This window comes from Dendropsophus ebraccatus, chromosome 13 (genome assembly GCF_027789765.1).
Source record: "Dendropsophus ebraccatus isolate aDenEbr1 chromosome 13, aDenEbr1.pat, whole genome shotgun sequence".
In the NCBI taxonomy this organism is placed as follows: Eukaryota; Metazoa; Chordata; class Amphibia; order Anura; family Hylidae; genus Dendropsophus; species Dendropsophus ebraccatus.
In genome coordinates this window covers 70958705-70980358 of record NC_091466.1, presented here as the reverse complement: position 1 = coordinate 70980358, position 21654 = coordinate 70958705, and the positions used below count along the sequence as shown (strand labels likewise).

The following is a 21654-nucleotide window of genomic DNA, read 5'->3' as shown; positions in this document are numbered from 1 at the left end:
TAAGTTACCATATACATAAGTGGTGTCTATTGTCTGCAGGGGAAACAAAGGATTGGATGGATAAATATTCAGATCTTTCCCAGCAGGAGACAGGGTGCCCTCATAAATACCATTGTGTTTGTGTGACCGCAACAATGGAAAAAAAAGAAAAAGCCATTTTGTTAGAGGGGAAATGCAACAAATACATTGTCATGGTCCAAGTACCATAGACTGTACATTCCTGAACAGACTGAGAGCCAAGGGCAATAAAGCATACTTCATTATTTATTACAATACAATAAGTAACAATACATAAAATAGACACAATGTACATAAAAAAAAAAAAAAACACTTTTTACAGAGAGTCTTAAAATCTTCTGTTGCCATAAGCTTCATTCCCATCACCCGGTCACACGTTCTGCAATTTGCTGAAATACAAAGATTAAAATTTACAACAAATGTTTATGCAGCACTCCTGAATACTACAGAGGGATGCACTTATGTATGGTTTTTGTTTCGATAGATCTGTAGAGTCTAGTGTAAAGGCAGCCATACATTTCATTATCAGCCAAAACTTAGGCCAACAATCATCTCACGACTTCCACATAAATGTTCATGTGTTTCCTATGGGTAAGCCTCTGCTAGATGGCACTGGTGCAAGCATAACCCTCCAAGATCATTAGAGTGAGGTGTTGACAATTATTCCTGTCAATCTTTTTTCTCCTCAGACATTGTCTATCAGTGGAGAGTTGGGAGGCCACCATACACCTTAAAGAGTTGCTGAATTCACTGGTGGTTGGTTTGGCTGTCAGTATGGGGGTCTCCCAAGACTCCACTGACAGATGATGTTGGTGAACATGGGGTTCAGGTGTGATGAGAAATCACAGCCCAACCCCTTTGCTCTTAGAGAGCTGTCTGGCAGCGGCTTATGCCCCCCCCCCAAACCCCATCCTATAGAGTACACAGGATAGTTAAGCCATGCCAAATGATGAGGAGAAAAAAAAACTGTCAGTGGAAGAATTGTTCAGTTATTTGAGGTGTACGGCCACCTTAAAGGCGTTATCCAGCGCTACAAACACATGGCTACTTTTGCCCCACTCTTGTCTCCAGTTCAGGTGTCATTTACAATTAAGCTCCATTTACTTAAATGGAACTGAGTTTCAAAACCCCACCCAAGCTTGAGCAAAAGTGCCCATGTTTTTGTAGCACTCGATAACCCCTTTAAGAGTCATTCACATGCCTGGCTACCAAACACTGTGTGGTACTCGGGGAGATCAGGAAGTGATGACTTGGTAAGTTCTTATCTAGGGAGGATTGTTTTACAAAGCTCTGTATCTGTGCATCACTGTGTGACAACAGGTGAAAGCCAACAAACTACTTATGGTGAACTGCAAGCAACACTGTTCTCAACTTCTTAACCAAGGCTTCTTTTTTTGCACATTTTAAGCCTTATTTTTTTCTGCCTATATATTTGTATTTTTCAAGTGTAACATTTTGGTAGCCCATTGGCATACCACTATCACATCACTCCCTTGGTCAATCATTGGATTGGAGGGCTCTTTTATCCCTATAGTTGGAGCCCTGCTGTTAACGGCTCCTGTGTAATCACTATGATGTAACTGTATCATGTACATCTATGTAAAGGTTATACATGACAAAGTTACATACTGGTGCATGACAGGAATAACCTGTGTTATACTGGCCATTAGTAGCCGGATGTTACATGCCCTGAACTCCTACTGCAACTTACCTTTCTTCTGCTGTTTTATTAGATGGGTAATAGACCTTAAAGGAAAATCCACTTCTTGGAAAGGAACCCTGAAATAAAACAATAAAAAAATGATTATAGGAACTTCAGTGCAGTACAGACAGGCAGAAAACAATGATGATGTCATAGCAAGTGGCTGCCGCATTCACATAGAGACAATGCGGTAACAACCGTACAAATATCGCGCTAAGGACAACTGAGATGAAGAGGTTTCCTTACAGGGTTGATGGTAAGGCATTCTGTATTCAAGATGGAGAAAGGATCGTATTTATCTGCGATGACTATTAGATCAGGCAGAGGATATAAGCGCAGAGCATAATCGTACGCCCAGTAGACGGGGCTGACAAAGAGCGGAAGGGGTGTCAGGTGTCCCTGAGACAGGATGGTTTTTACAAACTAGAAAAGAAAGCAAAGTGGACAAGACGTTATTAACTGCCATATAAATTACATGTATTAGAAGTAATAATAATGACTTACATGGTTGGGAATATCCAAGCTGCTGCTAGGGAAGCGCACACAGTTCCTGCACATTTTATTCACCAGATCCTCCCGGATCACAACTATTTCTTGGGTGCAGTATTGGATTCTGAGGGCGGAGAGAAGTTACTTTAGTGCCACAGCTAGTCAGTCATTTTGAGGCTTTTCTATATAAATATAGTATGTTCATGTGTGATTGAGCTGTATAAGAAAAATCTAAATACGAGATGGACTGTGGCATAAATCCAAGGAGGATATATTCATTTCTACTGCCTCATTCAGTTGGGCTTGTCCACAAATTTAACAGGCAGATCTGCGGGGTTCATATGCAATGCAATTATTGGGGTTACAAAACGCCCTATTCACTTGCATTGGATGCAGAATATTTGTGGACTGTTTCAGGATTTTGGTATGGATTTTTTTACTGTATTCTCGATTCCGTCCTGAACATCTGAAGAGACCTGAAAGAATACCATCTGACTACAAGTGTTCTTGTAGGAAACAAAGTTCTGCATTTATTTTGTAAACTGCAATTGAATCATTGGTGCGGTCATGTATTCTTGCATAAAAAAACTGGGCTACAAGGCGATTCTGGCAACGTTATGGGTCACATGACCAGACACTGCCACGTCGTACCCTGTAGATCGCAGCAAGTCTTGCCTAGTAAATGGGGTCCCAAAGTGGCAATCGTAGGAAATCCGTCTCGGACAGATTTCTTGTAGCTGTGGGTTACATGTGGCAGTGCTGCAGAAACATGGCAGCAAAACAGTGATTATGGTGGCCATGTAGCCCTAGTCTAAATGAATATGTTGCGCTCCTAAAGGCTCAAGTACAATGTGTTCTGTTAGCTGCTTAGAAAACCAGCCCAATTCTTGTATATATGTATAAAAAACACCTTTGTGACATTCTGAAATGTAACATGACAAGGAACACTAGGATAAATTGTTCATTGGCCTACATGGACATTTACACGACAAGTAAACTTCACCTGCAAGGATTTGTAGTGAAAATGGAGAAAGGCACTCGCTGTCTGAAGTCGGCTGTAATGTGTTCTGCGATAGGAGGTCTGCAGGAAACAATATAAAAAGAAATGACTGATAAATGAAACAGGATGAGATTATCCAGCATTATATTAGATACCATTCTAGGGTTATTATACCTCGGCAGGATGAAGCCAGGGCCGGGGTCCTCAGGACCAGGTACAAACACAAACCGGCTGCTGTAAATGGGAAATACAAGCGATTAACAGGGATTTGGCCAGCTCGCTAAAAACACAAATAGTAATTGTACAGAAACCTTCAAGTATAAAGCAAATAGGAAATCTTCACCTTTTGTGTATATTCGGGTATTCGCATATTACATCTGCAAGATTCTTCAAAGACTCTAAATTTCAGAGGGAAAAATATAAAAAATGACTATATAAAACCCTACTATAAATATACTATAATCTGGCATACACGCTATTCTACACCAAGGCTCTGGTCCGAAGCATTATACTGCCTTATTATATTTATATCCCATAGCGCCAACACATTGCTCTGAACCTTTAAGACTCCTACAATGTCAAAAGCTAAACTGATCAAGTATACCTTGTACTCCATGTGACTCCTTATTTTTCTCATACATATAACCGTACCTTTCAGTGACTGAATTTGATTCTTCCCATACGGCGCCGAAGAGAAACTGCCGCAGAAGATGAAACAAGTTGGAGGAGCTGTGGAGTATCCTAAAAAGAGATGAGAAAAGGTACGATCCAATAGATGTAGAAATGTAGAAGACTACTGGCAGAAAAAAAACTGCTGCTAAATCTAGTCCGTCCTTATATTTCCTTTCTTATTATCTTAGTATAAATATATGTATATACCAGGCAGGTTTACATTCTCTTACTGTAGATTTACCAACCACATCTGCTGGAAGTTTCTTCCAAGCATCTACTACCTCTTTAGTAAAATAGTATACTGTACAATACATTTTATATAGTACAACATACTTTCTTATTTTTCTCATATGCTAATCTCTAACTGTGCCCTTTATGTTCAGATTATATATATATATATATATATATATATATATATATATATATATATATATAAAAAACACTTCCCTACTGAACCCTGATTAACCTAAATTAACACATGTAGAGATTTGTATCATGCCCCCTCTACTGCTCATTTCTTCTAGGCTATACAAATTAAAGGCTGTATGACACGAAATGATCATCGGCCGTACTCGGCCATTATGGCCAATAGTTGTCTTGTATAATAGAAAATAATGATCATCCTACATGCGTGATGTCGGCTGATCGTTGTCTTTCAACATGTTGAAAACTGAACGATCAGGATAGCAGCGATATGCTGCAGTTGCTCCATGGAACAGGAGCAGGGCAGCAGACCGCCGCTATCTTTTATGGGATGCCCGGACGGTTTAGCGAGAACAGATTGGCCCTAGTTTGCTCCTCTGCAATGCCACGTGTAATAGAGGCTTAAAGGAGGTATTACATGGCCCGATGTTCCAGAGACCCCGACCTTTCAGCTCAGCGCTTGCTTCCCCCTTATTCCCCGCTCGCTGTCTGTGCTATTACACATACAGACAGCAAGCGGGGAGCAGCAGGAAGGGCCGTCTTAATGAGTTTGTTCAGGGGGTACGCTAAAGTAGGCAGTGGTCTGCTGCCGCAACCCATTACAGCAGACCGTTGCTGCACACATCATGATCTGTCAACATGAGCTATTACACCAAACGATTATCGGCCTGGCCTTTAATCCATCTTCACTTTTATTGCTGTTCACAGATCCAAAAAAAAAATACCTGAAAACATTACATGAAGTTTCTCCATTACTTCAACATGATCCAACCAGACATCAGACAAAAACACAAACATGGCATCCTCATTCTCTTCTTCCAATTGTTTCAGTTTAACCGAAGCTTTTACTGAGGTTGCAGATGGTCCACCAAAGAAGTTGGCATTGCCGTAATATGCCCTATGAAGGAAAGGTTGAAAATGGGTTTTATTAGTCACACTTTATTATAAAGAGAGAAAATCTGATGTCATATATGTCCTTGGCCATAAGATAGCTGTTCGTTAGTCTCTCCTGATTCCCCCCCCCATACATGTGCAGGCTCTGCTGAGCATGTATACGTTGTGAGTGCGCAGAACCCAAAATCTGCCATTGGGGTAAGTTGGGAGACCCTCATAGACATTGGATGGTCGTCAATTCAGCTGAGATTTATCTAATGTGAATGTTCAGCTTTAATTGCCAATGGTGAAGTGGGGTGTCCATGTACAGACCAATATGTCTATATCATAGAAACAATCATACAATACTCCGCTCAAGTAATAAGTGAATATGATTAAGAAATCTCCTTACCGTGTTGTACTAGATGGTTCAGTGGGAGGAAAGCCAAAGGCATTTACATGAAATACTTTATCCTCATACCAGCCTGTGTAATATAAAACCACATATTATATATCTGTTCCATACACTGAGGCAGTGATCTACAGGCTAGGGTTCTTCAGCAAAACTACATTCCCCAGCATGCCCAAACAGTGGCTTGTTGTCCAGACATGATGGGAGTTGTAAGTTTGCAATAGTGGCAGAGCACTGTACTAAGTAAACCTGTGGCCTTACCTTCTGCAAGGACAAAGCAGGACTCTGTGTACAAGCCGCTATGGAACTGGTGCAATGGGGTTAAAGAAAAAGGCTAGATGATATAATAATTTATGGAATATGTAAACACACCAAATATATTACACAGGATAGATGATGAGCCTTTGATCAGTGGGACACCTACTGATCATGGGTCAAGTGACCCCCCCCCCCCTTTTAAATTGAGTGTTGGCTGGGCCTACCTCACAGATGCTCAGTTAAACTCTATAGGCCTGATAAGGTGTTGTATTTAAAGGATGATTCCAATCTCAGCTTGTTATAACTTATCCATATAATAGGGGATAACAAGCTCACTAAGGACCCCCCCCCCCCCACTAATAAAAAAAAAGGGACACAATTGCTCTGCAATGAATGGAATGCTTGTCGCACCTGCATGGCCTACAGTCTATTCATATTCTCTAGTGCCGCCAAATACTCCATTCATTGCAGGACAATGGCAGACACAGGGCCCCTGATCCTGTGGGGGTCTCAGTAGTTGCACCCCCGCAGATCAGACACTACATATAGCCAATGAGTATTATTGGTGAAAGAAAAAAACAAATCAATCAAAGTTTATAAAGAAAAAAGGAAGGATATTGCTTTGCTGAGATCAAGCTGCACTGTTCCAGTGGGATCCTCTAAGAAATATTTGCCCTATAGACAGAACATAAAGCAGATTACTTTACTGCCAAGAGAAATACACTGGTTATATGCATCAATATAATACAGACAGATACGTGGTCACAGAGTTATGGGAGTAATCCTATCTTATAAAGTGATTGGATACCTCCACTTTATGGTTTGGAGGGGGGAGGGGTGTCTAACCTCTGGAACCTTACATAGGGGCTTTTCATTTAATAGAATTAAAGGTGGATGGTGATGGCTGAATGGAATATATCTCATCAATATGTAAAATATTACTTGTTTACACTGATTTTCAGGTGAATAGGTATTCACCTTTCACAGGTCTCCCTTACAGATGCTAAACAGTGTGAACAATGTGTAAATGAAGGACACCATACAATGCTAAGACTTGTTGATAGGGAAGTGGCACCCTTATTCTTCCTTTCGCACAATGAATGAATGGAGAAGCCGAATTTGATAATCGGAACTCTTTATTTAATCATGAAGGTGAGACTGGCCGTCTCCAGCACAATACACACTCACTCTTGTATCTCAGATAATGCACCTAAACCATTAAGGGGGTAGAAAATGCTTACATCATAAAATTGTGGCATATATTCCTTAAAAAGGTGACTATCAGTTCATAAATTATTTGATATATCACAGTGACATATTAGAAGTATGTTTGCAGTCCAGGTGCTGAGATCCCCTCTGATCGCTAAAACATAGTGATGTGCTCCATAACTTCTGATGACCTTCCTCAGGATACACGTAAAGCTTAGAGATTCTGTACACCACATGCTTCACTGATCACTTCTGTCTCCGTTTTACAGATCGGTGGAGGTTCCAGCGCCCAGATCCCCTCAATCAAAACTTCTGACATATCCCAATGACAGTGTCAAAGGTTTCATGATATGAGAGTATCCCTTTAACAATGACCATCACCAGATTTGTCTTGTATTACAGGGGCCATTGTGTTCTCCTCTCACCTCCTTTAGCTGCGTTATCATCCCGAGAACGATCACCTCTCCCATCTTTGCTGCACTACCCAAGAGGTTTTCAACAGTTTTGAGCTATGAAAGACACAAATAATAATAATTTTTTTTACTCAGTAAATTTTTATTAAAGTTTCCAAGATAACAAAGAAGGTAGATAAGCAAGCCAATGTAACTACAGATAGCTTTATACACAAAGGAGAGCTCATATTATAGAGGTGCTGTCTGAAGAACCCAATCCGATTATCCTTCCGTGTAATAAACACAACGATCAGCCGATGACAATGATCATCAGCTGATCATTGATTTAGGTTTGGACCTATAATTGTCAGTGCTGACTGTGCATCGCTACGTGTAATAGCGGTGCACGGCCGGCGGCTGACGATTTGCAAAGTGTATACATTACCCATCAATGGTCCAGGGCTCCCCTTATCCCACACGCTGCAGCTTTAGAGCGGTCTGTCTGAGCTGACAGGCTGCTCTAAAGATGAAGCGCGTGGGAGCGGGGAGAAGCAGACCGCAAGAGGAGCCCTGCAGTATGGATAGGTAATGTATGCAGTTTAAGCAAGGACATCGGAAACTATGTCCATGCAGCTTTTGTTAAACGATTATCGGGCCTGTGTAATAGTACCCAAACTCAGGCCCTCCAGCTGTTACAAAACTACAATTCCCATCATGGCTGGACAGCCAAAGCTTTAGCTTTGGCTGCCCAGCCATGATGGGAATTTTAGTTTTGTAACAGCTAGAGGGCCTGAGTTTGACACCTGTAGTCTAGAAAAACAGCACCTCTCAGGTTGGCTGTGGGTGTTGCAGTTCTATTCCACTGTAGTGTGAATGGGGCTAAATTGTAATACCATACACAACCTGAGGAGAGGAATGGCGCTGTTTATGCAAGAAAGTAGCAGTGTTTTTTCTCTTATCCTGGAAAACTGCTTTATAAAAGCTACCTTGCTGAGCACTATGAGTCTATCATCTAAACAGCAGTCAGATGATTTTGTTTCCTATGTTGTATTATATAATGTCCATTTAAATGAAAGAACATATAGATTTGATAAACAGTATCAATATGGCAACAGCCCCTGCCATGACTAATAGGGGGCACCATTAGCAGAAATTTCCCTCTATGACCACCATAACCTCTTATAGGGTATACAGACCAGGGTTGTGCTCCTTGAAATGCAAAACCTAGTAACATCTCCCTTCATCATACCTGAAATTTGCTTCGGCTCTCATCAGGGTTGGCACCGATAACAGGCGGCGTGAAGAGCTCGTGTCTGTGAGTTCTCTGTAAATCAGGAATTATTGTACAATTACCACTTTCCCAAGCGTAAAGACTTGTTTATGTCGGATCAGTGAGGGGGCAGACATGTATAGACATTGCCTCACCTGCTGCAGTATCGTGTATCGCTCTCGGAATAACTCGGCTTTGTCTCTTGCACTTCCAAGCAGATTGGGTTCGGGGTAATTCGCTATTTTTATACTACAGGAGCAAAGTTATATAGACATATAGAAACACAGCATGCAAATCCATTGTAGTCTATAGACGGACGCTGAGAATTATTGTGTCACTACAGCAAAGCTTATGTGTAAGGAGCGGAATTATTTTATTTAATTTTAGTCTCTTTTGTGAAATATCTAACTGAGCAGTAACATCACCTATAAACATAAAGGATCTTATTGACTCACGGCAGGAACTTCTTCCTTTCAGAGTTATAGATGAATCGTGGGATGTCATAGGCTCCAATAATATTGAAGATGTGCTCTCTGGAGGAGGGAATAAGATCATCAATGATGCAGGGTAACACAGTAATAGTCACACCCATTGTATGTAAAGTATTTTTACAGCAATTATATTCACCTGTTTTTGTTTTTATGACAGTAACCACTTTACTGTAGGTGACCAAACACAATAGATACTTCAATTGCCAATTTTGGCAGGACCAGGCGGCCATCTAATATATATTGGTGTGTCCCCCAATGGTAGGGGTTGTGAGAGAGGAGTCAGGCATGTTTGCATATTCTTGCAGTGATGTTGTGGTGTTCCTCTAGTAATAAAGGGGGGACCATCCTCTATGGCGTCCATATGCCCTAAAGCTGGCTGGTATACAGACAGCTGTTGTTCAGCCAATAGCTCTCTCCCAACCCCCACTTGGCCAAACATGTCTGTGTTCTGAATGGAAAGAGGAGAGAAAGCTGCTGCCAGACTCCTAAGGCTCAGACAGTTGAAATCCAACACAGCAGATCCTTCTCTCCCCTGACATCTGCCATTATGTGAGAGTTGTAAAGCCAATATACACATTACATGATAAACCGATTCTGCCAACACGTCTATGTGTATGACTGGCTTAACTGTACTTATATTATGTTATAGACACAGTTCAAGAACCGAGCTGTGTGTTCCCATAGGGAACAATGTAAATGTGTTTAAAAGGTTTTTACACTCCGATCTGGGGCACAGCGCCCACTCCACAGAGTGCAAAGATGCATCTTGCACTACTACTTACTGTAAAGGAGCGGGGATTCTCGTCAAAATGACGGGAATCCCCACTCTAAACAGGTACAGGGAACACCCGTTTAGAGTGGGGATTCCTGTTATTATGGGAATCCCTGCTCCTTTACAGTGTGTTCCCCACAGCGGGGGCAAAGAGAGAGGCAGCAACAGGTAGCTGTTTGAACCTGCCGCTCTGTCCTTGCTTCTACCCGCTGCAGGGAACAGCTCCTCCAGCCTGCCCTAGCTGCCGGCACCCATCTCCAGTGAAGCACGAGTGCCGGTGGCCGGAGATGGGTGCCTGCAGCTGGGGAAGGCCCGGGGGACACCCATTTAGAGCGGGGATTCTACTCATTATGAAAGGAATCCCCGCTCTTGTAACCTTGGTGTTCCCGAACACCTCAATAACTGTGAGCTAAATAATAGTTCAGCTGACAGTTATCTCCGCTGATTTTGTTCTGAGACCGAGCAATGTTTGAGTACCGAACAGAACTTCAGGGGGAAATTACCGATGTATTACTTTATCTGCAAAGAAGAGAATATGAGAGGTATAAGGCTTTCTCTTACATGGTTTCATCACAGGAGCGGCTGCATTCCTGTACGGCTGTCTCCACTATCGACTTCTCGATCATGTTGGAAGACACTGAAATGATGTAATAGTCAATCAGTAAAAGTCATTTAGCACTAGGCATCATCTGTGTTAATATATATATAAAATGTAAAATATAACATAACATGAATTTCTCCCCTCGCTAAGCCTTTGGCTCATTCCCTTGTAGAAGAATCTTACAATTTAGTACAAGGCGTCTGGGTGCCTACAAAAAGAGGAAGGATGAATGAAATGCTTACATGGCTGCTTCTCCACAGCGTCAATGATACTGTCGATGACATCTTCAAGCTCCACTTCATTTACAGACCGCAGCACTTCGGTGAGGTACTTGCTGGCCTCCCTGAAATCAATGCATTCAGGTTATCAGACGACATACTTGCTGATGAGATGTACACCTAACATATCCTGCACACCGGATCAGTAATGATCATTTCTCATCTGCCTTATAAGAGAGGCGTTCCCGGAAAAGTCTGTGAACACCTTTGGCCTTGTATCCCTGTTCACGGGCACTTATACACTAGGCCGGGGCCACAAAGTTGTCATCTTGGATATGTCCTTTAAAGCACAATCACTGTATGCGGAAAGTTTCTGCAACCTCCAAATCCACTGTGTATCAATTCCCTGCAGTTTAAAGATCTCCATTTGCAGTTACTGAATGGGATCCTTCATTGTAAGCTGCAGAGTACCTGTGTGATCACATGACCCAAACAGAACCTGCCTAGTACCTGTGTGATCACATGACCCAAACAGAACCTGCCTAGTACCTGTGTAATCACATGACCCAGACAACATGCAGAGTACCCGTGTGATCACATGACCCAGACAGAACCTGCTGAGTACCTGTGTGATCACATGACCCAGACAGAACCTGCCAAGTACCCATGTGATCACATGACCCAGACAGAACCTGCTGAGTACCTGTGTGATCACATGATTGTCATTCTCACACAGTAAACAAGGAAGGATTCCATTCAAGATCAGCAAGCAGAGATCTGTCATGAGTTGGATCTAAAAATAGCAGAACCTTATACTAATGTTTTTCCTAGATTGATGGGAATTGTAGTCTGGCAACAGCTGGACCGAGTTCAGTTGTCAGTGCATGATGGGAGTTGTAGTTTAGCATCAGATGGTGAGAATCTATGCAACAAGGCATGATGGGAGTTGTAGTTTTGCATCAGATGGTGAGAATCTATGCAACAAGGCATGATGGGAGTTGTAGTTTTTGCAACAGCTGGAGGTTGATAGTTGCACTATACAATGAGTATGCTCTAGAATTGCAATGCACAACTTATCGTGCCAGCATTACCCCAGAGGCTGGCACACATGCCCTCTCTATCAGGGTACTCACCCCCGCAGGAGGAGGCCGTGCATCTTAAAGGCGGAGGAGACTTTACTCTTCAGTCTGTCAGCTGCCATCTCAAAAGGTTCGCGCCAAATCCCGGAGACAGCTGTGATGACGTCATTCCGTAAACATCCTCTCTGGCGCGCGCCTGACACTGACGCCAGGGGCTAAACCATACGCTATTCCTGTGTCCGCATGAAGACGACATTTTGTTGTAGCCCAGTTCTCGTGACACTCAGTATTATTCACTAACAATACGGCGGCTATCTTTTTCATAGTGTTTTCATGGAGAGTTATGTGTTATCTCCTAAGAACAGTAGCTTAATGAAGTCAGGGGTTATATGTCTGCGACGTTATTCATAAACGCAGGCGGAGGTTTGTCTCTCGCCGCCACCCGTCCGTCTGTGTTGTGGAAGATGATGACAGTCGCGGGTTCGCTTGTCTCCTGAGTGCACGCTGACGGGTCATGGCTGCTACACAGCGCTTCTGTGTGGCCGAGGAGAGGAGCGGGCACTGCGCCGCCATGGACCGGCACTGCCTCTATGTGTGGGGGGGATATGTGGTAAGAGGTGGCTGGGGGTAATGCACATTGTGGAGGCGTACATGCGGTACCGCTCTAGGACTGTTCTCTGCAACCCGTGGCCTCTCAGCTTTAGGACATACTAAGCAGATTCCTCTGGAGCAGGGGGAGGGAACCTAGACTCGCCAGCTGTTGCAAAACTACAACTCCCATCATGCCTGGACAGCCAAAGCTTTAGCTTTGGCTGTCCAGGCATGATGGGAGTTGTAGTTTTGCAACAGCTGGAGAGCCAAGGTTCCTGACTGATACACAGTTGCCCATAGCAACCAATCAGATTCCAGCTTTTAGGTTTCAGAGACCTTTTTTTTTTTAAAAAAAAAAAGAAAAAGCTGGAATCTGATTGGTTTATCGGATAGGTCTTCATTTCCTTTTATACCCCCAAAAATACAACTCCCAGTACGCCCAGAACTACAGCTCCCAGCATGCCTGAGGTTCTGTTACAGAATCTCTATCATGCACTGACAGCCATAGTCTTTTCAGCTGTTGCAGTACTACAACTCCTAGCAGTGAGGATGCAGGGAGTTGTAGTGTTTTGACACCGCTTGAAGGGTAACGCCCAGTTGTCAGTTTAGGCGAGGGCTACATACATGGTGCCACCAAAATATTTTGTGCCACTTTACTACAGATGTGATTGGGCAGTCGCAGGTGGTGTGCATTGGAATCAGTGGTGGCAAAGCCATGTGTGACCTGGAGCCAAAAATCCATCAATGTGATGTGACGGCACTGACTGTCATTAGATGTGATGTCATAATGCAACATTACGATCTCTGCGTCATGCAGTCAGTCACTGTGTAGCCCTCATACATTCCCAGGAGGAATAACAGAGGAACAGAAAGACACCTCATGTGCAGTATCTTCTGTTGTCTATGCTCTTATGCCTCCTCCTCTGCTATTGTTTACAAAGCGATGGGGCATCCTGTAGTTCTTAAAGGGCCAGTGCACCTTTCCTTCAGCCAATGCCCAGCTGTAAGCATCAGTAGGCTGCCGTGCATATTAAAGGGGTTATCCAGCGCTACAGAAACACAGCCACTTTTCCCCTCTCCTGCTTGGGTGGGGATTCAAACTCTGTCCCATTGAAGTAAATGTAGATTAATGGCAATCCACACCTCGAGACAAGAGTAGGGGGAAAAGTGGCCATGTTTTTGTAGCGCTGGATAACACCTTTAAAGATGAAGTCTGGCGAAAAATTTAATTAAAGTTTTGTATTGCCCCCCAAAAGTTATACAAATCCCCAATATACACTTATCACGGGAAATGCTTATAAAGTGCTTTTTTCCCTGCACTTACTACTGTATCAAGGCTTCACTTCCTGGATAACATGGCGATGTCACTTCCTGGATAACATGGCCATGTCACTTCCTGGATAACATGGCCATGTCACTTCCTGGATAACATGGCCATGTCACTTCCTGGATAACATGGCCATGTCACTTCCTGGATAACATGGCCATGTCACTTCCTGGATAACATGGCCATGTCACTTCCTGGGTAACATGGCGATGTCACTTCCTGGATAACATGGCGATGTCACTTCCTGGATAAGATGGTGATGTCACTTCCTGGATAACATGGCCATGTCACTTCCTGGGTAACATGGGGATGTCACTTCCTGGATAACATGGGGATGTCACTTCCTGGATAACGTGGTGATGTCACGACCCGACTCCCAGAGCTGTGCGTGCTGCGCGTGGCTGCTGGAGAGGATGATGGCAGGGGGACACTGAGGGACACAGGGCACTGGAGGGACACTGAGCATCCCCCTGCCATCATCCTCTCCAGCAGCCACAGCCCGCACAGCTCTGGAAGTCAGATTGTGACATCACCATGTTATCCAGGAAGTGACATCACCATGTTATCCAGGAAGTGACATCACCATGTTATCCAGGAAGTGACATCACCATGTTATCCAGGAAGTGAAGCCTCGATGCAGTAGTAAGTGCAGGGAAAAAAGCTCTTTTTGTGCAATAATTGTCTATTGGTGATTTGTATAACCTTTGGGGGGCAATAAAATACTTTAATAAAAATTTTCGCCAGACTTCTCCTTAAAATTGTAACCAAGAAGCTATGTTCATACAACCTACTATTTAAAAAAAAAACAAAAAAAAAACAAAAACGTCCCATGGTTTCCATTAAAACAATGGCTTTTCTTTTCATACTGCAATGATATGTCGTTGTTTTTACACAATGTATTGAACGACAGCCGTCGTTTTGAGTGCCAAACAATAAAGGTCAATGGAACAACATTGTTTTTACACAATGCATTGAACAATGGCCATTGTTTGGCACTCAAAACAACGGTCGACGTTCAATACATTGTGTGAAAACAACGGCATGTCATTGCAGTATGAAAAGAACAGCTGTTGTTTTTCATGGAAAACAATGGCTGTTCTTTTAAAAAATAGTATGTTGTGTGAACATAGCCTAAGGCTGTGCTCCCGCCTACTCTTCAGGGCAGGTGTAAAGCGGTATACGGTTTGGTTTTTTGAGGAAACTGTACGACACCCAGTGAGATTGGTACCCAGGTCCATTTCTAAAGGAACTTGCTGGGGGGTCATACAGTTGCCTTGGCAACCGCCCTGTCTTTCCACATCAAAAAAATGGGCAAGCGATTAGTTTTAGGCTAAGGCAACATGGCGACAACGATTGCAATGTTAAACGGGCAGGGCTGCACAAACGATGGTTGGATCATTCACGCGGCTCCTTACTTTATTCAGAAAAAAAGTGTCTCCAGTACTCTGTTCCTTATACAATTTTTTTTTTTACAGACAATTGAAGAAAACGAAGTTTACCTACCGCATGATGAGATCTGGGTCTACGACACTGAGAACGGTTTATGGTGAGTTGTCCTATATGTGTATTAAGTGTCGTTCCTCCCCCTGACAATGTATTCTAGTCACTGGGGAATGTTTCCTCCTTCTTAGTGTTATTTGTATCATGTCACTACTTGTAGGCGGATGCACCTAACAGACGGCGACCTGCCCCCATCCATGTCCGGCAGCTGCGGGGCTTGTCTCAATGGAAAGCTGTATATTTTCGGTGGTTATGATGATAAGGGCTACAGCAACCAGGTAAGGCCTGACATCCGCAGTGATCAGTGACTGGAAAGCATGTCCTGTGTGGGATCTCATCCCACTGCCAATAATACAATGACCTTATGAGGTTAATAGCCACAGTAGTTCAGTGCATGGTCACCTCTCACTACCTGATTGATAGTAGTCATGTGCCCTTCGTGTACTAGACAATATTTCTGTATTCCATTGAATTGCTGTGTATTCCTCTGCAGCTGTATAATGTGGATCTGCGATCCAACACTGGAGAATTTACATGGAAACAAGTGAAGCATTTTACGGGTCAGCCCCCCACAGCCCGGGACAAACTTTCCTGCTGGGTTTATAGAAACCAGTGAGTGAGCCTCAGCAACCACATATCTGCACCATTATTCTGTACACTACATTATGGGCACTTACTGCCGGTATTAATTGTGAACATGTATCCTGCAGGTTAATCTATTTCGGAGGCTATGGAAGCCGAAGACACAATGAACTCAGCGACTGCTTTGATGTTCATGATGCATCATGGGTAATATGAGTGTTTGGGCATGTCATCCCTTTGTGGCTGACAGTGAGTGTAATGCTGGACCTGGTTTATATATTCAGTCTAAAGGTCCTCATACACTTTAGTGATGGTAAACCTTGGCCCTCCAGGTGTTGCGAAACTACAATTCCCATCATGCCTGGGCAACCAAAGATATAGCTTTGGCTGCCCAGGTATAATAGGCATTGTAGTTTTGCAGCAGCTGGAGGGCCAAGGTGCGCTGATTTGTTTAAAGTCAGCCGTCTATACTGATTTCTGCAGGTTTGGTTTTGCAGTGTTGTACTGATTCTACTATACTGCTTACAGGAAGGTCAGATGTTTTGGGGATGGAACAATGACATCCACGTCTTTGACACAGAGAAACAAGCCTGGATACAGCCAGCGGTAAAGGTGCGGCTTATGTAAAATGTATCCTTATTTCTTTGCCCGTGTAGCGTCTTCTAGTAACCCGTCCTTGTCGTCTTCACAGAACACCCCTCCTCAAGCCCGCGCAGCCCACTGCTGCGCCATCCTTGGCAACAAAGGATACGTGTTTGGTGGCCGTGTACTGGTGAGGGTCACTTTGCATTACAGTTTTATAATAGGTCTTAGTTCCTTTTAACTCCTGGATATTACATTGACTTGTGTGTTTGTTTATTTCTAGCAAACACGGGTGAATGATTTACACTTTCTGAACCTGGACACATGGACCTGGTCTGGAGGGTAAGAGTAATGGACAGGGTAATCTCTATGTCTGCCGTACCCAGATGATTGCCACACTGCTTGATCACGAGTCAGTACACATTAGAGACTAGCAGCTCATTTCATGTGTTTGGGGGTGTTAAGGTGTAAATCCAGCGCTGGTCTTGAACCAAGGATATCTTAGGGTTATACATGGACTGTTGCTTTTTTTGCTAGTACCCGGCACATGGCGAATACTTACATTATTATACTTAAGTACTAACATGTTTTGCTGCAGCAAATATGTTACATTCTCTTTAGGATCCAGATTACTGGAGAAAAACCACAGGGCAGATCCTGGCATACCCTAACACCTGTTGGAGATGACCAGTTATTCCTTTTTGGAGGTCTGAGTGCTGAATGTACACCACTAAGTGAGTAACTACTGGTGGATCCATGATACAGTGCATGTGATTGTGCATAGGTAATGGGGATCATACAGTTACACCCTTATTGGCAAATTAATTGATATTTGCAAGTTAAAGAGGCACAGAAGCTAAATACCTTATTACAGTTACTAATATTCTTCCCCCCTGCATTCTTTATTGATTCCCTAATTGCTCTGATGCAAATCTTCTGGATAAGAGCATTTGGGGTGTCATCCTCTGGCCATGAGCACCACTGTATCCCGGCCGTCTTGCCCACTATGCATATTCATATATGCATAGTGGGCTCTATGTACTGCGCCGGCGCAGGGAAGATGTCCCTTCCCACACATGGGTGATTCATCCGGGCCGCCGCCAATCCTCCCGGAGGTCACTCATGATATAAGTCTATGTCTGTCTGTGAATGTGTCTGAATTAAAGTGATTATTTTTTTTGCAAAATGTATGAATGAGAGTGAGTTGTAGTGTGTGCCTGTTGAGAGTGTGGATGATGGGAGTGTGCAAGATGTAGATGATGGGAGTGAGCATTGTGTGGATGATGAGAGTGAGCATAGTGTGGACCCATCATCCACACAATGCTCAATCTCATCATTCACACAATCAGTAGCAGATTATAATAGGTCCGTTTCGGCGGTAGCCCGGGGCCCTGATCTCCTGGGGGGGAGATGGCCACCCAAAAAGACTGATATTTTCAGTGGTGAGATGTCTCCTGACTACAGTTCTGCCATGATGTGCAAAAAAATCATGGCTTTTCTACAGCAATTTTGCACGATTCAGGGCATCATGACATTATCTATCCTGTACTATGAACACCATGCTAGTGCTGCCATAGTTACAGGGGGTTGGGGGGGGGGCAGGCTTGGTGAGAATGTAGATGCTGAGATTGAGCATTGTGTGGATGATGGGCCCACACCATGCACACTCCCATCATCCACACCATGCACACTCCCATCATCCATACTCTCTCAACAGGTACACACTACCACTCACTCATTTATACATTGTGCAAAAAAAACTATTTCTTCAATTCAGACACATTCACAGACGAACATAGACTTATACTTACATCTTGAGTAACCTCCGGGAGGATTGGCGACGGCCTGGATGAATCGATACTCCGACGGGACATCTTCCCTGTGCCGCCACAGTACATAGAGCCCACTATGAATATGCATGTTGGCGGACTGGGTGGGACACAGTGGTGCTCGGGGCCAGAGGGTGATGCCCCAAATGCTCTTAGGCAGTAGATTTGCATAAGGGCAATTAGGAAATTAAAAAAGAATGCGGAGGAGCAGAATATTAGTAACTGCAATATACTCATAAGATATTAAGCTTCTGCGGCATATCAGCAGGTTCTCTAGGCAGGACCTGTGATAGTGCCGCTTTAATAAATGCTGCTATTGTTTTGTTTTCCAGGTGATGGGTGGATCTATAACCTCAAAACCAATGTGTGGACAGAGCTAAGGCACTTACCCAAAGACCAGCCAAGGTAAGGGCTGTCAGGACCTTAGTTCTATCCTTTCACTAGTCAGTGATCTCCAATATCGCCATCTTCGGTATAGTGTCTGTAGTGCATGTGAACCCCTGACCTGTGCTGCTGTTGTGTCAAGAATCATACACAATGAAAGAAAGCTAATGCAGGAAAAGCAGAATATTTGTTGTAGCATCCAATTAGATTGCTTGTTTCATATATGCTAGAATCTGATTGATTGGTTGGCAGCCGCCTCACTTCACCATTTTTGCTAAGTTTATTTACTGCAAATGCTATTTTGGTGCATTGATCACTATTACACATGTACAAAGCCATTACTTATACTGTGCCATAATGTCTCACAGTTGCTGTATGTAGATTGCGTGTTTGCTCATAAGTCATGACTGCCCCTAATACACTTAAGTAAGCAGTATGCAAGCGCCGATCTGTTAGATCTTTAAAGGGTTGTCTGGCGGTTGTCCTTTTTATAATTTATTGCAGCTATAAAAAAAATAAACATGTCACCCTTACCTGTCTGCGCTCCCTCTGTGTCCTCCTCTGTTGTCGCATGGTTTTCCCCTCTGACTGCAAAGCCTCCACTTCTGAGAAAAATGTTTCTCAGGAGTGACAGCCCGCTCACTCAGACGAGACTGCTCCATGGCCAGTGACTGTCACTCCCAAGATGAGTTCTTCTTGGAAGTGGTGGCTCTACAGTCAGTGGGGGACACCAGCGACACCAGAGGAGGACACAGAGGGAGCGCAGACAGGTAAGGATGACGTATTTAATTTTTTTTTATATGCACCAGCAGCTATAAACTAAAAAAAGACCGACCACCGGACAACTCCTTTAAAGCTTGGGCAAGGACTGCTAAAGAACCCCATCAAACATCTCCCCATATCTCAGCTTTCTGAGTGTGTTGCACTTAAGTTTATACAAAAGGGAGTTGTGGAGCATACTATTGAACTTGGTCTGTATTCGATGACCTGTAATGAATTGAACATTGATGGATATTCTGTGTAAATAACCCGCTTTGTTAGAATGTTTAGGTGTAGATGCTAAGTTAGAGCAGCAGCTATAAGAGCAATCTAGGAAGAAATGAGCTGTAGGATATCAACCAAGTCAGGACAGGCATCCCCCATCACAGCGACGGAGCTAACCCAAAGGAGAGATGTCCTACAGGAGCTAGGACTCAGCCACAGCGACCAGGTGAGAAAGAAAAGGGCACCTGTCCACTTCTTATCCATCTCACTCCCTGTCAATGTATTGGTAGCAGAGATGTGGAAGAAAGGAGGAGCGGGTACGTTTTAGAGGTTTCGCCCTTTTGAGCCACCACTGGATCAGTAGTCACAGATTTGATCATTACTAATAAGATTCTTTAGTTGTATTTCTCCCTCATATTCTGAAGCCTTTTACAATACACCATCACTGCATATAAAGGCAGTGGTATACCCTGTAACTGGATGCATTGTAACATCCTCATGACGTCTTCTGTGCGATGCCGCATCTATGTACAGCTTGTATGTGCTGTTACAGCTCTGTTCCATTCACTTCATTGAAGCTGAGATGCCGTGTCAGACACAGCCCTGATATGTGTCTGTAAGCAAACAGCCATGGTTCTCTAACAATGTGCAACCCCTCTAAATAACATCTGTATACTATACAAGTCAGTCTTAGTTTTATTTGGGTTTGGAGTAGTTGTAATGGTCATGTAGTAATATACATGTGTGCTGATACTCACAATATTTATGACAGTAATAGCAGTAATTTCACTGACTAACTAGTCTTTGATTTGTAGACTGTGGCACACGGCCTGTCCGGGAAGAGACAATGAGGTGATGGTGTTTGGGGGAAGTAAGGACGACCTGCTCTCCATAGACACGGTTAGTATACAGATTATAGCTGTCTGTTTATTTGTACCCAAAGGAAAGGGAATAAAGCTGTCCAAACACATTGTGAATGCAGCATTTCAAAAAGATCAGACACCCATCTTGGAGTAGAGATAAGCGAACCTAGAACCTGGACTCTCTGCAAAACTTGTCTGGCGCAGCTCAGAGATTCCAATGACTGAGTAAGAACACAAGATGGTTAAACTGAAATCTCTGGGCAGTGCCAAAGGGGTCCTGATGTTTCTCTATAAACCTTTTATTCTAGAACTCCATAGTGCTCTGACGTCACCAGTGACCTATCAGAACATCATTACCCTGGATGTCGATCTTTTTTTTTTTTTTTTTTACTGCAGGGTCACTGTAATGACTTGCTGATCTTTCAAACACAACCATACCCGCTGCTCAGGTAAGATCTGTCTGACAAAGCCATATACATACAATGAAAACAGATTCAAGGCCTTATTACACAAAGCTATTATCGGCTGTATTTGGCCTATACACTTTGTGTATTAGAAGGCAACGATCAGCTGACATGAACAATGTGGGCTGATAGTTGTCTTTCAACACGTTAGAATGTGTTACACATTTGAACACGTTACACAGAATGATAATCGGCCCTATCCGGCCGATGATCGCTCTGTCTAATAAACACAACGATCAGCTGATGAAAACGATCATTGGCTGATCGTTGACATGGTTTGGACCTATAATTGTCAAGCGCCAACCAGGCATTGCCACTCGTTATAGCGGTGCACGGCCAGCGGCTGATGATTTCCAAACTGTATACATTACCTATCCATGCTGCAGGGCTCCTCTTGCTCTGTGCTTTCTCCCGGGTCCTGCGTGCTCCAGCTTCAGAGCGGCCTGCCTGAGCTGACAGGCTCCTCAGCCAAGCACTGGCCGGGACAGCCGCGGCCTGTCAGCTGAGACAGGCCGCTCTGAACCTGTAGCGTGCGGGACCCGGGGAGAAGCCGACCGCAAGAGTAGCCCTGCAGCATGGATAGGTAATGTATACAGTTTAAGCAAGGGCTGCAAGGGCATCGGTAACGATGTCTATGCAGCCCTTGTTAAACGATTATTGGGCCGTGTA

The 21654-nt window shown here is 43.6% G+C and overlaps 3 protein-coding genes and 1 long non-coding RNA gene across 5 annotated transcripts in view; 2 read left to right on the top strand and 2 right to left on the bottom strand.

Annotated features, from left to right (window-relative positions):
• MGAT2 (alpha-1,6-mannosyl-glycoprotein 2-beta-N-acetylglucosaminyltransferase) overlaps positions 1 to 9768 on the top strand; it is a 34669-nt gene extending 24901 nt beyond the window's left edge. Inside the window, exons 5-7 of one of the 2 annotated variants that reach the window (XR_011359543.1) lie at positions 1752 to 1976; positions 3868 to 3970; positions 9196 to 9768. The gene's annotated coding sequence lies outside the window, so the exon portion shown is untranslated. Of the gene's footprint in view, positions 1 to 1751; positions 1977 to 3867; positions 3971 to 7325; positions 8089 to 9195 lie in introns of those variants that run through there. The other variant, XR_011359541.1, reaches the window with a different exon arrangement.
• Positions 258 to 12579, bottom strand: POLE2 (DNA polymerase epsilon 2, accessory subunit). Its single transcript, XM_069950522.1, has 19 exons — positions 11934 to 12579; positions 10825 to 10925; positions 10543 to 10618; positions 9174 to 9251; positions 8874 to 8967; positions 8698 to 8772; positions 7482 to 7565; positions 6466 to 6522; positions 5851 to 5899; positions 5590 to 5662; positions 5030 to 5202; positions 3861 to 3950; positions 3553 to 3607; positions 3384 to 3443; positions 3213 to 3290; positions 2225 to 2333; positions 1967 to 2143; positions 1730 to 1797; positions 258 to 407 (listed from the first exon to the last, which is right to left on the bottom strand). Exons 1-19 carry the CDS (start codon positions 11999 to 12001, stop codon positions 389 to 391), a joined length of 1584 nt encoding a protein of 527 aa, XP_069806623.1. The 5' UTR covers positions 12002 to 12579; the 3' UTR covers positions 258 to 388.
• KLHDC1 (kelch domain containing 1) overlaps positions 12087 to 21654 on the top strand; it is an 11666-nt gene continuing 2098 nt past the window's right edge. Inside the window, exons 1-12 of the mRNA XM_069950526.1 lie at positions 12087 to 12489; positions 15273 to 15343; positions 15458 to 15575; positions 15791 to 15909; positions 16008 to 16086; positions 16408 to 16491; positions 16571 to 16651; positions 16745 to 16803; positions 17083 to 17195; positions 18623 to 18695; positions 20474 to 20558; positions 20918 to 20970. Coding sequence (XP_069806627.1) covers positions 12394 to 12489; positions 15273 to 15343; positions 15458 to 15575; positions 15791 to 15909; positions 16008 to 16086; positions 16408 to 16491; positions 16571 to 16651; positions 16745 to 16803; positions 17083 to 17195; positions 18623 to 18695; positions 20474 to 20558; positions 20918 to 20970 — 1031 coding nt within the window. The 5' untranslated portion in view covers positions 12087 to 12393. The remainder of the gene's footprint in view (positions 12490 to 15272; positions 15344 to 15457; positions 15576 to 15790; positions 15910 to 16007; positions 16087 to 16407; positions 16492 to 16570; positions 16652 to 16744; positions 16804 to 17082; positions 17196 to 18622; positions 18696 to 20473; positions 20559 to 20917; positions 20971 to 21654) is intronic.
• Positions 20568 to 21654, bottom strand: part of LOC138771083 (uncharacterized) — a 5648-nt gene continuing 4561 nt past the window's right edge. The window contains exon 5 of the long non-coding RNA XR_011359545.1: positions 20568 to 20742. This is a non-coding gene — a long non-coding RNA (uncharacterized lncRNA). The remainder of the gene's footprint in view (positions 20743 to 21654) is intronic.